The sequence below is a fragment of the Carcharodon carcharias genome, chromosome 10, assembly GCF_017639515.1.
Source record: "Carcharodon carcharias isolate sCarCar2 chromosome 10, sCarCar2.pri, whole genome shotgun sequence".
Taxonomy (NCBI): Eukaryota; Metazoa; Chordata; class Chondrichthyes; order Lamniformes; family Lamnidae; genus Carcharodon; species Carcharodon carcharias.
In genome coordinates, this window is record NC_054476.1 from 75,323,894 (window position 1) to 75,339,248 (window position 15,355).

Below are 15,355 nucleotides of genomic sequence, written 5' to 3' on the forward strand. Positions count from 1 at the left end.
ACGCTGTAGTTCCATTTGAGCATTCGGAATTGTTCTCCACTGGGCAGCAGGTCTAACCCTATGATTGTAACCTCCTCCAGTCCTACAAACCTCCAATATATCTCAGCTCCTCTAATTCTGGCCTGTTGAACATCATCGACCTCCATCGCTCACCAAAGGTGCCTTCAGCTGCTTAGGGTCTGAAGCACTGGAATTCCCTTCCTAAGCCTCTCTGCCTCTCTATTTTCCTTTAAGATGCTCCCTAAAATCTCTCTCTATGAGTAAGCCTGATCTAATGCCTTATGTGGCTCCATGTCAAGTTTTGTCTGGCAGCATAGCTGTGAAGCTAATGGGGCTGCATTCATTGTTACATAGAATATACAACACAGAAACAGGCCATTTGGCCCACCAGTCCATGCCAGTGTTTATGCTCCACTCGAGCCTCCTCCCATCTTTTCTCATCTCCATCTACCATCGTAAACATTTATTTTCTTCTCCCTTAGACGCTTGTCTTGTTTCCTCTTAAATGCATCTACATTATTCACTTCCACCACTCCTTATATTGTAGTGAGTTCCATATTCACACCACTCTTTGGATAAAGATGTTTCTTTTGAGTTCCATATTGGATTTCTTGGTGACTATCTCATATGGATGGCCTCTAGTTATGCTCTTCCATACAAAAGGGGAATCCACTCTAAAATTATGAAAAGTTTTGATAAAGGTCTTGATTAGGTCACCCCTCAAACTTCGTTCTTCAAGGGAGAAAAGACACAGCCTTTCAATCCTTTCCTGATAAGTATACCCACACATTTCTGGTATCACCGTTGTAAATCTTCTCTGTATCCTCTCCAATGCTGCTTTTTATATGGCGACCAGTAGTCATAAGTGTGGCCTAACCAAAGTGCAGTAAAGGTTTAGCACAACTTCCCTACTTTTCAATTCCATCCTTCTAGGAATAAACCAAGGCCGGGATTTCTTGGTCCCACCTGTGGTGGGAATCATCGTAGGCGGGATGGAAAATTTGATTGACCATCCAAACGTCTGTGGACTTCGGGCAGGAATTTCTGGTCCCATTGCGGGCAGGATCGAAAAATCCTGGCCCTGGTGTCTGGGTTGCATTTTTTTTAATTGGCCTTGTTAATCTGTGGCACAACTTTCAGTGATTGTAGTATTTGTACTCCAAGATGCCTTTGTTCCTCCACCCCACCAAGACTTGCCTCTTCCTGTCTTGCTTGTTGCTAGTCCGACCAGAAGATCTTCTGTCATATAGTATATCACATTTGTCTGTCTTGTGCCATCCTCACAATTTCATTATATTGTGTCTGCAATGATTTTATGACGTCCATCTGACATTGCCTAGGTTGACCCCTCCTTTCTGCTGCCCTCCACTTTGCCCTCTAACAGAGATCTCTGTAGCTTTTCAACTCTGATAAAATGGTTGAAAGACTGACATTTTTCTTCTCTATGTTGCTTTTTAGAGTTTTTTTTGCTTCGAAATTTCAAACTCCCCTTCATTTGTTTTAAGGGCTATATATGGAATTTTATGCATATTTCTTAGCATTCACATTTCAAAGGTCTTTATTTTCTTCCTTGGATCTTTACTTATTGTCCAGCTTTCTGAGGAATGACTTGCATCTTCCAAGTAATAAGGGACCTCCCTGTTTTTCCTACTAAAATGTATTACCTCCTCAGATTATCCATCTCCCCCAATTTGGTGTCATATGTAAATTTAAAATTGTGTTTTTGATTCCAAATAATTAATGTAAATTGTGAACAGCAGTAGTCTCAGCACTGATCCTTGTGGAACACCACGTCCCACCTTCTGCCACTCTGAATAACTAGCCTATACTCACTCTCTACTTTCTGTCTTGAAGCTCCAGCTAGCAATCCATTCTGCCACTTGACTCCACATTCTCTGAGCTTATTCATTAGTCTATTATCTTTTTAAATTGTGACAAAAGTGTATTCGGAAAGTTTAATCGCAAACAGGTCATGGTGATTGGATCAATCTAAGGCGGTGAATCGCAATACAGCATTCATTAGTCTATTATGGGGCATCCAATCGAGTGCTGCTTCAATCAATCATACCATTAAGCTCATTAAATAGCAGTGATGATTTGTGATTGATGCCGATGTCTGAGTGACCGGGGCCTAGTTATTGCTCCGCTCTGCCAGTTTGCCGCGATGCCGTTGGGTTACACGCCAGAGGAGAAGGCCCGGTTCCAGCAGCTGGTGAACCTGCGCCGCCGGTGGCTGAAGGACCAGGAGCTGAGCCCGCGCGAACCTGTCCTTCCGGCCGATAGCAAAGGGGCCGTGGACCGGTTCTGGGAGGGATTCCTACAGCAGCGGAGCCTCTGGAGAATTTATACCTATAAGACATGCAACGCAGGCTGGTGGACTTTGACTCGGTTGCTGATTCCTGCCTGGGTTGTCCATTACTACGTGAAGTACCATGCTGAAGCTAAACCATATGGCGTTGTGTGTGCGAAACCAAAAATTTTTCCGGGTGACACAATACTGGAGACTGGAGAAGCTATTCCACCAATGCAGGAGGATGAGCAGAATGGGCACCACTAATCAGAGGACATTATGGATGTCTAGCATCAATGGTTGTACAATTAAGTTCAGAGGAAAGGCACAGATACAGTTGCTCCATTTGAAAGAATTATTTATCATTAAATGCTGATTTACCAAGAAAAAAACACAACAGGCTTTTTATTGAGGGTCCGACTTACCCGTTGTAAGTCATTGTTCTTTACTGCGTGAAGAAGGTGCTCATCTGCGCAAAAAAACAACTGTTACTACTGAATACTGCAACAAGAGAAAATAAAACAAGTGTATCCTTCAAAAACATGGCTCCCTGAAATTCTGCTGACAGTCTACTGCTCAGCTGCCATAACCCCCAGAAAATGTTCAAAATAACTATCTTCAGCCACTCACTGGGAGGGCTCGGATAGCCTCCTTTGGCATTGTGGGGGAAGATTAGTAAAACCAATGTGGAATTTTAGGACCCTCTTTTTTGAGCCAATCGTTCAGTTTCCTGAACTCCAAATGCCTTATACCACATAGGCACATTTTCCAATTCTTAAAAAAACCATGCAAATGTTATTTGAACACCAAAAACATTTCTATTCACAGTATTCTGAATGCTTTGGTAGTATGACATTATTATATCCATTCAGTACATTGGGACTAAAAGTGGATTGTGCAAGTGGTAGCACTCATGCCTCTGATTCAAAAGGTTCTAGGTTCCAGTCCCGGTCCAGGACTTGAGCACAAAAATCAAGGTTGGCACTCCAGTTCGGTACTGAGTGTGTGCTGCACTGTTGGAGCTGCTGTCTTGTGAATGAGATGTAAGGCGAGGCCCCATTTGCCTGCCCTGGTGGAGGTAAAAAAAACCCATATACTATTTCAAGAAACAGCGGGAGAATTATCCCCGGTGACCTGGCCAATATTCATCCCCCAATCACCATCACAAAAAGCAGATTACTTGGTCATCATCACACTACTGTTTGTGGGAGCTTGCTGTGTGCAAATTAACTGCTGCGTCTCCTACGTACTTCAATGGATGTAAAGTGCTTTGAGAGATCAGGTGGTCATGAAAAATGTAAGTCTTTCTTTTTTTCAAAGCAATGTGATGACACACACAGTTATAACATCAACATGCCGAAACTGAGTGGCTGTCATCGAAAATACAGACTCAAAGGGCAAGATGGAAAAGGGAAGGAAATACTAAATATTACGTTAAAACCTTTGTTTCAAACTCCTCCCCAGCACTGTAAGGGATTGAAATTGCATTGTGTACTATTTTTAATATATTGGGTAACACTTCTTCATGAAATTACTGTCTTAGCAGCTTTTAACCTGTTTAAAATAGATTGCTTAAAATAACTTGCCAATCTTATACAGACCAACAACTTTATTAAAATGGTGCAGGCAAGATTTTGATGCTAACATTCAGCAAATGTGCAGATTTCAATTTGTCAGAGTTGAATGATATCAACATTATCCAACCTGGAACATTGAGAGCTTTGTAAACAGTAGCTGACATTTTCTAATAGAGTTGCAATTTCCTACTTAAAAATAGGTTATCAGTGGCATTAAACAATGTTGATTGAAAAATCTCCATTTGTATTCTGTGTGACTGTATATGCTTCCAGCCATATGCTACTGCTGTGTTAAAGGCAAAAATGTTCTACTAAACACATGCTATTGCCATATTGCTGGATATAACATATTCCTAGACACAATGCACTCTTAGACATATTCTATTGACATGTCATTGGCTGTATTTCAGTCTGTAAACCCTTCCTATTAACATACTGCTAATGTGTTGCAATCTGTAGGCTTAAACCTCAGTTTACAGCAATATGCAGTTCTGTAGGTCTTATCATTACAACAATTTCACTGAGTTCAAGGGTCTGAATGTCATAGAGCATGTAGTAGCAATGGGCCCAATGCTGTTAGACCTTGGTCAGGTTCAGACATCCCTGAATACTTGTGGTTTTCAGTTGAGCAGACAGTTCATTTTCCCAGGTGTGAGAAAAACGATCCAAACAATTGAAACTTGCTTTTAAGATTACAGCTCAGAGCTTGCTGGAAATGTGCTGTTAATTGAGGTGATATTTAGATGCAACAAGCTGCACCTGTGAAACTCAGCGAGCCAAACCACAAAGTTTAAAAATCACTTCAAAGCAGGCTACGAACCAAAATAAACAAGCATTGTAACAAGACAGTTTTCCTCATCTTGGTTTCTTTAGATTGGTTTGCAAAACATAGAAATTCTTCATTTGGGGAAACTGAAGACAGGACCCATTTTTCCAGAGGGGATTACAACAGAAAACAGACCCAATTTATTTAACTATTTGTGCCCTAAAACACAAATTATCTAGTCTTTAGTTATTTCATTTCTGTTTGTGGAACCTTGCTGTGTGTAAATTGACTGATTTTCTATGTTAAAATAGTAACTGCACTTCCTAAGTACTTCATCCACCATAAAGCACTTTGGGATGCCCTGATGTCGGGAAAGGTGCTATGTAAGTATAAATTCTCTCTTTACTGAATCTCCAAGTCCATGATACCAGCATTATTTGAACAGTAAACACTGGGTGAATGGCTGTTGGGAAAGCAAAGCGGCTCTATGCATTGATAAAAGCAAAATACTGCGGATGCTGGAAATCTGAAACAGAAAAAGAAAATGCTGGAAAAATTCAGCAGGTCCAGCAGCATCTCTGGAGAGAGAAACAGAGTTAACGTTTTGCGTCCGTATGTCCATATTTTGCTTTTATCACAGAATTTGCTTTTAGCTTAGTGTGCTCTGAAGAAGGGTCATACAGACTCTAAATATTAACTCTGTTTCTCTCTCCACAGAGAAAGACCTGCTGAGTTTTTCCAGCATTTTCTGTTTTGACTCTATGCACTGGATGCCTCAACAGCTGTTTTCTGTACTTCAGCTACCAGCTTCATGAAAAGTATGCCTGCAAGTTAGGCATATTTAATGAGTGTACAAAACAATAATGGTATGAATTCCAAAAATTCTACGGGTAGCTTTTCTTGTCTCAGTAGCCCATTCACATTTTATTTTACAACAAGAGCAAATACTTATATTTATATAGCACCTTTAATGTGATAAAACATGTCAAGGTGCTTTACAGGAGCATTAATATAACACGGAGCCACATAAGGAGATTCTAGGTCAGACATCCAAAAGCTTGGTCAGAGGTAGGTTTTAAGGAGTGTCTTAAAGAAGGAAAGTGAGGTGGAGGGAGGATATTCCAGAGCTTAGGGCCTAGGAAAATGAAGGTGCAGCCATCAATGGTGTAGCGATTAAAATCGAAGATGCTCAACAGGCCAGAATAGAAGAACAAAGATAACCCAGAGGCTTGTTGGGTTGGATGAGATCACAGAGATAGGGAGGGGTGAGGTCATGGAGGGATTTGAAAACAAGGATGAGAATTTTAAAATCAAGATGTTGCTTCAACAATAACTAATACAGATCAGTGAACACAAGGGTAATCGGTACTTCGTGAGAGCTAAGATGTGAGAAACAGAGTTTTGGATGACCTCAACTTTCCAGAGGGTAGAATATGGAAGACCAGCCAGGAGTGCATTGGAATAGTCAAGTCTAGAGGTAACAAAGGTAGGAATGAGGATTCCAGCAGCAAATGAGCTGAGGTAGGGGCGAATGCAGGTAGAAATAGGCAGTCTCAGTGATGACCTGAATATATACCACCACTATGCATCAGGGCACAGGAGTAGGGTGGCCCAACATTGCCTCATGATCAGCACCTGAAGTATGTCTATAAAAACATTGGTCCTGGTGGAACATATGAACTAGAAGCGCTTAAAGGGTCCATTCACCATGCCAGATTCAGCAAAGTCTGCTCACCATTGAATCTTCAGTTATAGAATCCATTCAAAAATTAGTTCTCCTGGACTTTCTGTCTCATCTTTCATCCCTCATTCAAATTAGGTAAAGTGACTCCCATGGGAAAATAGCGTATAGTTGACCCCTGAGCTGCTGGCACAGGCCAGCTCAGCCATCAAGGCTTGAAAGTGGGAACTGCTTATACCTGGCCGTTTCAGGATGTGAACTAGAAATTCAAAGCTATGATCTTTGACAGATGAATGCACACAGTCCAGCACTGGGCTAGATTGAACCCTAACTTCATGTATGGAATCCTTTGTGCTGTCCTTTTCTGTACTTCATGTTAAAGGAACACATCTGTAGAGCTGAGAGTTTGCAGTCAGCACCTTCAGAAAAGCAGATCAGGATTTCATGGGTAAAATCCAAAATGTCACCAAAACATAGCTTAATAATGATCCAGTACATCATTTGAGATCCACTTATTGAAAATCTTCCTTACAGGCATAGAGTGGACACAGGTACTATAACCCAACTGAACATTGCTTTTCTTATCTGTTGACACAGTTCTAGTTTAATGTTGATTAAATTATAAAACAAAATGTGCATTCAAGGGTACAACAGGCTCAGTTTGGCCAACATCATGTATTTCCCCCTTCTGCTTCAGTGCCAAGGTTACGACATAAACCAAACTCTTGCAGCACAATATAGATTTGTTACACATACAGATGTTAAATCTCTGTGAAACACCACCTGTGACATAGAGAATCTTTTATGTAATAGTGTTGGACTCCTGTTCATTTATGTACCTCTGGAAAAATGATGCATTAATTATGGAGTTACATAACCCTATAAAACAGCAAGATCCAATAATCTTATACATAATTTATGCATAATGAAGTAAAATGGCTTTACCTAGTAGATCTGAATATGAAGAAAGTGGAAAAAGCATCAATTTTTAAAACTGATCCATTCTTTCAAATCTAATTCTCAAACAGAAAAGAGTAATGGGCCGGCTTGCCTCCTTCTCTGTTTTCATTCATAATTTTATTTCTTTCTGCCAAATTATTTTTGTTATTCATTCATGGGATGTGGCTAGGCCCATATTTATTGCCCACCCCTAAATGCACTTGAGAAGGTGGTGGTGAGCTGCCTTCTTGAACCACTGAAGGCCATATGGTGTAGGTACACCCACAGTGTGTTAGGAAGGGAGTTCCAGGATTTTGACCCAGCGACAGTGAAGGAATGGTGATATATTTCTAAGTCAGGATGGTGTGTGGCCAGGAGGGGAACTTCCAGGTGGTGGCGTTCCCATTTGTCTATTGCCCTTGTCCATCTAGGTGGTGGAGGTCGTGGTTTTAGAAGGTGCTGTCTAAGGAGCTTTGGTGAGTTCCTGCAGTGCATCTTGTAGATGGTACACACTGCTGCCACTGTACGCCAGTGGTTGAGGGAGTGAATGTTTGTGAATGGGGTGCCAATCAAGTGCTTTGTCCTGGTTGTCTCGAGTTTCTGAGTGTTGTTGGAGCTGCACTCATCCAAGCTAGTGGAGAGCATCTCATCACATTCCTGACTTGTGCTTTGTAAATGGTGGACAGGCTTTGGGGAGTCAGGTGAGTTACTTGCTGTAGGATTCCTAGCCACTGACCTGCTCTTGTAGCTGCAGTATTTATATGGCTAATCCAGTTCAGTTTCTGGTCAATGGCAAATCCCAGGATGTTGATAGTGGGGGATTCAATGATGGTAATGCCATTGAATCTCAAGGGGCAATGGTTAGATTCTTTCTTGTTGGAAATGGTCCTTGCCTGGCACTTGTGTGGCCCAAATGTTACTTGCTGCTTGTCAACACAAGCCTGAATATGGTCCTGATCTTGCTGCATTGGGACATGGATGGCTTCAGCATCTGAGGAGTAACAAATGGTGCTGAACATTGTGCAATCATCAGCGAACACCCCCACTTCTGACCTTATGATGGAAGGAAGGTCATTGACGAAGCAGCTGAAGATGGTTGGGCCTAAGACACTACCCTGAGGAACTCCTGCAGCGACGTCCTGGAACTGAGATCATCGACCTCCAAGAACTACAAACCATCTTCCTTTGTGCTAGTTATGACTCTAACCAGTGGAGAATTTTCCCTCCGATTCTCCCCTGACTCCAGTTTTGCCAGGGTTCCTTGATGCCACACTCGGTCAAATGCTCCTTGACGTCAAGGGCAGTCACTTTCACCTTACCTCTGGAGTTCAGCTCTTTTGTCCATGCTTGAACCAAGGCTGTAATGAGGTCAGAAGCTAAGTGATCCTGATAAAATCCAAACTGAGTGTCAGTGAGCAGGTTATTGCTAAGCAAGTGCCACTGGATAATACTGTTGATGACCCCTTCCATCACTTTACTGATGATTGAGAGTAGACTGATGGGGGCGGTAATTGGCCGGGTCCTGCTTTTAATATACAAGACATACCTGGGCAATTTTCCACATAGCCAGGTAGATGCCAGTGTTGTAGCTGTACTGGAACAGCTTGGCTAGGGGCGCGGCAAGTTCTGGAACGCAAGTCTTCAGTACTATTGCTGGAATATTGTCAGGGCCCACAGCCTTTGCAGTATCCAGTGTCTTCAGTCATTTCTTGATATCACGTTGAATAGAATGCATTAGCTGAAGACTGGCATCTGTGATGCCGGGGATATCAGGAGGAGGCTGAGATGGATCATCCACTCAGCACTTCTGGCTGAAGATTGTTGCAAATGCTTCAGCCTTATCTTTTGCACGGATGTGCTGGGCTCATCCATCATTGAGGATGGAGATATTTGTGGAGTCTCTTCCTCCAGTGAGTTGTTTAATTGTCCAACACCATTCACGACTGGATGTGGCAGGACTACAGAGCTTAGATCTGATCCGTTGGTTGTGAAATCACTTAGCACTGTCTATCACTTGCTGCTTATGCTGTTTGGCATGCAAGTAGTCCTGTGTTATAGCTTCACCAGGTTGACACCTCATTTTAGGTATGCCTGGTGCTGCTCCTGGCATGCCCTCCTGCACTCTTCATCGAACCAGGGCCGATTCCCTGGCTTGATGGTAATGGTAGAGGGGGGGGATATGCCAGGCCATGAGGTTACAGATTGTGGTTGAGTACAATTTTGCTGCTGCTGATGGCCCACAGCGCCTCATGGATGCCCAGTCTCGAGCTGCTAGGTCTGTTTGAAATCTATCCTATCTAGCATTGTGGTAGTGCCACACAACAGGATGGAGGGTATCCTGGATGTGATGACAGGACGGTGTCTCCATAAGGACTGTGTGGTGGTCACCCCTACTGATACTGTCATGGACAGATGCATCTGTGGGAGGCAGACTGGTGAGTGTGAGGCCAAGTATATTTTTCCCCCTTGTTGGTTCCCTCACCACCTGCTGCAGACCCAGTCTAGCAGCTTTGGCCTTTAGAACTCGGCCAGCTCGGTCAGTAGTGGTGCTACTGAGCCACTCGTGGCGATGGACATTGAAGTCCCCCACCCAGAGAACATTATGTGCCTTCGCCACCCTTAGTGCTTCCTCCAAGTGGTGTTCAATATGGAGAAATATTGATTCATCAGCTGAGGAGCAGCGTTACATGGTAATCAGTGGCAGGTTTCCTTGCACATGTTTGACCTGATGCCAGAGACTTCATGGGATCAGGAGTCGATGTTGAGGACTCTCAGGGAAACTCCCTCCTGACTGTATATCACTGTGCCGCCACCTCTGCTGGGTCTGTCCTGCTGGTGGGACAGGACATACCCAGGGATGGTGATGGCGGTGTCTGGGACATGATCTGTAAGGTGTGAATCCATGAGTATGATTATGTCTGGCTGTGAGACAGCTTTCCCAAATTTGGCATAAGCCCCCAGGTGTTAGTAAAGAGGACTTTACCGTGGTCATTTCTGGTGCCTAATTTCAATGCCGGGTGGTCCGTCCAATTTAATTTCTCAGACTTTCTAACAGTTTGATACAACTGAGCGGCTTGCTAGGCCCATTTCAGAGGACAGTTAAGAGTCAGCCACATTGTTGTGGGTCTGGAGGAGTCATGTGTAGGCCAGACCAGGTAAGGACAATAGATTTCCTTCCCTAAAAGAAATTAGTGAACCAGATGGGTTTTTACGACAATCGACAATGGTTTCGTGGCCATCATTAGGCTTTTCATTCTAGATTTTTATTGATTGAATTCAAACTCTACCATTAACCAGTAAGTTCTGGAGATTCACAACGAATTATCACATTCCTTAGATAATATCACCACCTTCAACACCTCTTTGTCCTTTTGTCTGTGACATCTTTTGGTTATCTCCACCTATCACTGACCCTCTATCCAGCTCTACTTGTCCCACCCACCCTTAAACCAGCTTATATTTCACCTCTTTTCTATTTTTACTTAGTTCTGTTGAAGGGTCATTCGGACTCGAAATGTTAACTGTGCCCCTCTCCGCAGATGCTGCCAGACCTGCTGAGTTTTTCCAGGTATTTTTGTTTTTGTTTTGGATTTCCAGCATCCGCAGTTTTTTGCTTGTATCTTTCAATCTGCTGAATTTGCTGACCAATTTGTACATTAATGACAGCATGCACTGCTAACACAGTTATTTTTCCAGCAAGATCTGCTCTATTATATATTAGAATGCAGGCTGTACTTCAACAAATTACAATATCAAACAGGTCGTGTCAGCTTAAGCGAACGAAAAAGAACACTTATTGGTCTTCTAAATGAATGAAGCAAGCCAGGTCTGAGTGTAGGATATATCAACTATAATCATCATTTCTGTGGGCCATTGGCCCAGATTTAGCAGTCAGTAGTGAACAAACCGTATTCATTGTTCACAACCCACAGGCTTTTAGTAGCTTAAATTGCTGCGCAAAATCCTATTAGAAATCAATTTCTCATTCTTTCTAGGGATCAGGAACCTATTTGAACAGTGTCAGCAACAGTGTGCCTCTTCAATCAGTGAGGTTGAAGAAACCTCGATGAGACAACAGAGTCTAAGCCTGGAAGTGTAAGTTAGAAGATTTAATTCAATGTAAAATGATGTGCAGACATCAAAATCAAGAGGGAGAAATAAATAAGCGATTAAGATTGAAAGATAGAAGAGACAGGAAAAGAAAAAATAAAAACTTTACATTTTAAAAATCTTCAACAATAATTAAAATCTGAAGGAATGGGACTCCACACTTACCAAATTTAATTTTCAGTGCCAGAGAAGTTGTTTGGCAATAATTAAGACTTATCATACTGTTAAAGGCTCACTTTTATTTGAATGGACTAACATTAAGTTCTTCTGGTATGTTTACAGGGCATCTGGTGGGTATGTATCACAACATCACACCCTTCAGGCTGGATTTTACCAATCCTCTGGGGGAGAGTTGGGAGGCAGGGTGGACCAAAAAATGGCCAAGGAAGGCAGAGTTGGAGTGCCCAATGTCTTATAGCTGCCATTCCATTTTGCCAGCAGTGGGGAAGGTGGAGGACAGCCCTCCTGCCCAGAGACAAATTGAGTCACTTAAGTAGACAATTAAGGGCTTCTTCCTGCTACTGGCATTTTAACAGCAATGGGTCAGTCCGCCGCCCTGTGGGGAGACCACCTGGTGAACCCTCAGGTTGGGGCCCCTCCTAATCAAACATACTTTGGTTCATGGCAGGGCCCACCAGTGGCAATGGCAGTGCTTGCCCTCACCAAACCACTCCACCAAAAGCATGCCAGGGCCTGCCTGACTGGTCCCAGTGGCCTCAGACCCCTCATATCTGGTTGGCATCCAACCATGCCACCCTCATCTGAAGTGGCCATCTCCTGGCAGTGTTACTGAGACTGAACTGCCAGCCATCCAATTGGTCAGCAGGCTCCTGAGGAAGAGTGCCCATCCTTTAAGGGGCCGGCAGCAGCTGATTAGTTGCTTGGCCCCTGTAAAATGAGGCTGAGTGTCCTGCAAATGGCTGAGGCAGAGTCACCCCCACTTTCCAGGCCTGCAAGATACTGGTGTAGCAAAGTTTGTAGAGGAACAGTGTAAAGTGGATTACATGTTAACAGTGCACGTATAGATGCTGGAAGTCGCCATTTGATTTATTCCATATTAATGTCATTTCTGCCACAAAGTCTGGATTATTATATGTTCCTTATGTTTTTTTAAAAGCCATGCCAAAGGTCTTTGACACCAAAAGCAGATTTTTGATGGGGAGCTGGTGATTAAGCTTTAGTGAATGCACTTCACTTGCTCATGACCTTTGAAGTGAAATATGTAAGAGTTGTCAGTTTTATTGTGCAGGTAAATTTTAGCTGTGCCTTTCAATGTCCCGCATGAACATGACCATTTTAAGAAGGGAGTGGCCAAACTCAGGACTCCACACCAAATCTGTTTCAGGTTGAAGTTCTGGCATTCTTAAAGGGACAAATTTCTCTAGCCTGCGTCTTCTTGGGCATGGCCAGGACAGAGGGGGCAGTCTGCCCCCACCTGTCTACCTCATCATTCATCCTCCGATATCAAAGATGACAACCAGTATATTAACTTATTGTTTGCAGTGAGTTCTTGGGTGACTGATGTGACCGAATTTTGCTCAGAATGAGTGATAACAGTGGGTGTAGCGAAACCTCGATAAGGTTAGGAATCTTGATTTTTCACCCAATACTTCCACAGCTGCCTTTTATATTCAGCACCTACAATGTAACAAACCTCATAGTGCAAGGTGCCTCGATAGATAACTTCTTGCCATGCTTTATGTTGAACAAATTGTTTTAACCCATGGATGTCTATTTTGCACTGTTTTAAAGTTGTTATTAAGCAATCTTTCTCTCTTCTTGCTGGCAACCACAAAATTACTTCAATATTGTCAGTGCAGCATCAAAGATCCTCTTCAGGATTTGCTCATACGACATTCTCACTACATGACCTGACAGTGTGCCAATGCACAAACTAAGGATCGTGCACAATGGTGACCCAAGGAGGACTCTACCTGGCCACCACTGAACACTGATGGTGGCAAGATTGAGATTGGGGCCATGGCATGAGGGTGTGGGGTAAGGGGAAATCATGGCTGTGAACCTTATCTGTGCTCTGTGACATAATGGGCTGGAATTGAAGGGGCAGTATACCAGTCCCTGCCCATCGCTGGGTGAATACCAGCAGTTGTGGATAAGGCCCATAAGTGGGCCACAGACTTAATCAGGGCAGTGGTAAAGGCAGTGGGCTCCACACCCATCCAATCAAATGCCACCCTCCCCCGCCATCAAACTCGTCACATGGGAGAGCATTAAATTCTGCCCAAAGTGTGGATAGTGGGGGGAGGGAAGCAACACCTCTGGCTTTGGCATTGTGACCTTGAGATGGGGGCTGTGGTCCATGATGAGATGAGAGATTATTATATTTACCATTTAAGTTTCATCAAAGTGACAAGCACACTGATTACTGCTTGGTGTGGTAGGCCATTCTTTCACCAGATGTTTAACCTTAGGCTATCTATCCTCAGTTGACATCCATTTTCAACCAATTGCTGCTGTGATTTGACAGCAGATCCTGAACAGGCAGTGGGGGCTGGGAATGAGATGAAAGTGCACAGAATTCAGTCAGTGACAGAGGGAGAAGGGCACTACACAAAGGAAGGAAGGGAAAGCTGGAAGAAAGACAAAGAACAGCAAGATAAAAACAAAAAAACTGCGGATGCTGGAAATCCAAAACAAAAACAAAACAGAATTACCTGGAAAAACTCAGCAGGTCTGGCAGCATTGGCGGAGAAGAAAAGAGTTGACGTTTCGAGTCCTCATGACCCTTCGACAGAACTTGAGTTCGAGTCCAAGAAAGAGTTGAAATATAAGCTGGTTTAAGGTGTGTGTGTGGGGGGGCAGAGAGAGAGAGAGAGAGAGAGAGAGAGACAGAGGTGGAGGGGGGGGTGTAGTTGTAGGGACAAACAAGCAGTGATAGAAGCAGATCATCAAAAGATGTCAACAACAATAGTACAAAAGAACACATAGGTGTTAAAGTTGGTGATATTATCTAAACTCCAGACCCACAGCAATGTGATTGGCTCTTAACTGCCCTCTGAAATGGCCTAGTAAGCCACTCATCTTTATTCAAGATGGCGGCCCACCATAACCAACTCAATTAGCACATTCGTTTAGATAATATCACCAACTTTAACACCTATGTGTTCTTTTGTACTATTGTTGTTGACATCTTTTGATGATCTGCTTCTATCACTGCTTGTTTGTCCCTACAACCACACCCCCCCCCCACCTCTCTCTCTCTCCGCCCCCCACACACACACCTTAAACCAGCTTATATTTCAACTCTTTCTTGGACTCGAACTCAAGTTCTGTCGAAGGGTCATGAGGACTCGAAACGTCAACTCTTTTCTTCTCAAAGAACAGCAAGAGATTGTTTCAGAAGGTATTGATCTCTCCAGCTTATCTACAAATTTTGACTCTGTGCACTTGAATTAGCATTCACCACACTCAATAGAAGAATGCACTTTTTCGCCATTACTTCATCACTTTGTTACCTGCCTGGTGACATAATTCAAAATCAAAGGGTCCTCAGAGTGTATGAGGTTATCAATGACTCTTACACATTGAAGCTATCCCATGTACTTTTGCTGCGCAGGAGACTAAGCTGCAAAACACAGTGGCTAATTTTTCACCTGAGCCTCAAGAACGGGTTATTTAAAACATTCATTCGCAGGCTGTGGGTGTCACTGGCAAGGTCAACATTTACTGTCCATCCATCATTGCCCTTGAGAGGGTGATGGTGGGCCGCCGTCTTGAATAAAGATGAGTGGCTTACTAGGCCATTTCAGAGGGCAGTTAAGAGCCAATCACATTGCTGTGGGTCTGGAGTCACATTACTGTTTGTGGGAGCTTGCTGCATGCAAATTGGTTTTCACGTTTCTTACATTGTGACAGCGACTACAATTCAAAAGTACTTCATTGACTGTAAAGCACTTTGGGAGGTCCAGTGGTTGTAAAAGGTGGTATTATAAATGCAAGCTTTTCTTTTTTGCAGCCACATTACAGGCTAC

The 15,355-nt window shown here is 43.2% G+C and overlaps 2 protein-coding genes across 3 annotated transcripts in view; one reads left to right on the forward strand and one right to left on the reverse strand.

Moving 5' to 3' along the window:
• Window positions 1–15,355, reverse strand: part of dgkza (diacylglycerol kinase, zeta a) — a 328,455-nt gene that overhangs the window by 26,601 nt on the left and 286,499 nt on the right. For both annotated transcript variants that reach the window (XM_041196989.1, XM_041196988.1), the window contains one exon: window positions 2,716–2,759. In XM_041196989.1, the coding sequence (XP_041052923.1) occupies window positions 2,716–2,759 (44 nt within the window). The remainder of the gene's footprint in view (window positions 1–2,715; window positions 2,760–15,355) is intronic.
• On the forward strand, window positions 2,165–2,674 carry LOC121283035 (NADH dehydrogenase [ubiquinone] 1 beta subcomplex subunit 6-like). Its single transcript, XM_041196990.1, has one exon. It carries the CDS (start codon window positions 2,165–2,167, stop codon window positions 2,555–2,557), a length of 393 nt encoding a protein of 130 aa, XP_041052924.1. The 3' UTR covers window positions 2,558–2,674.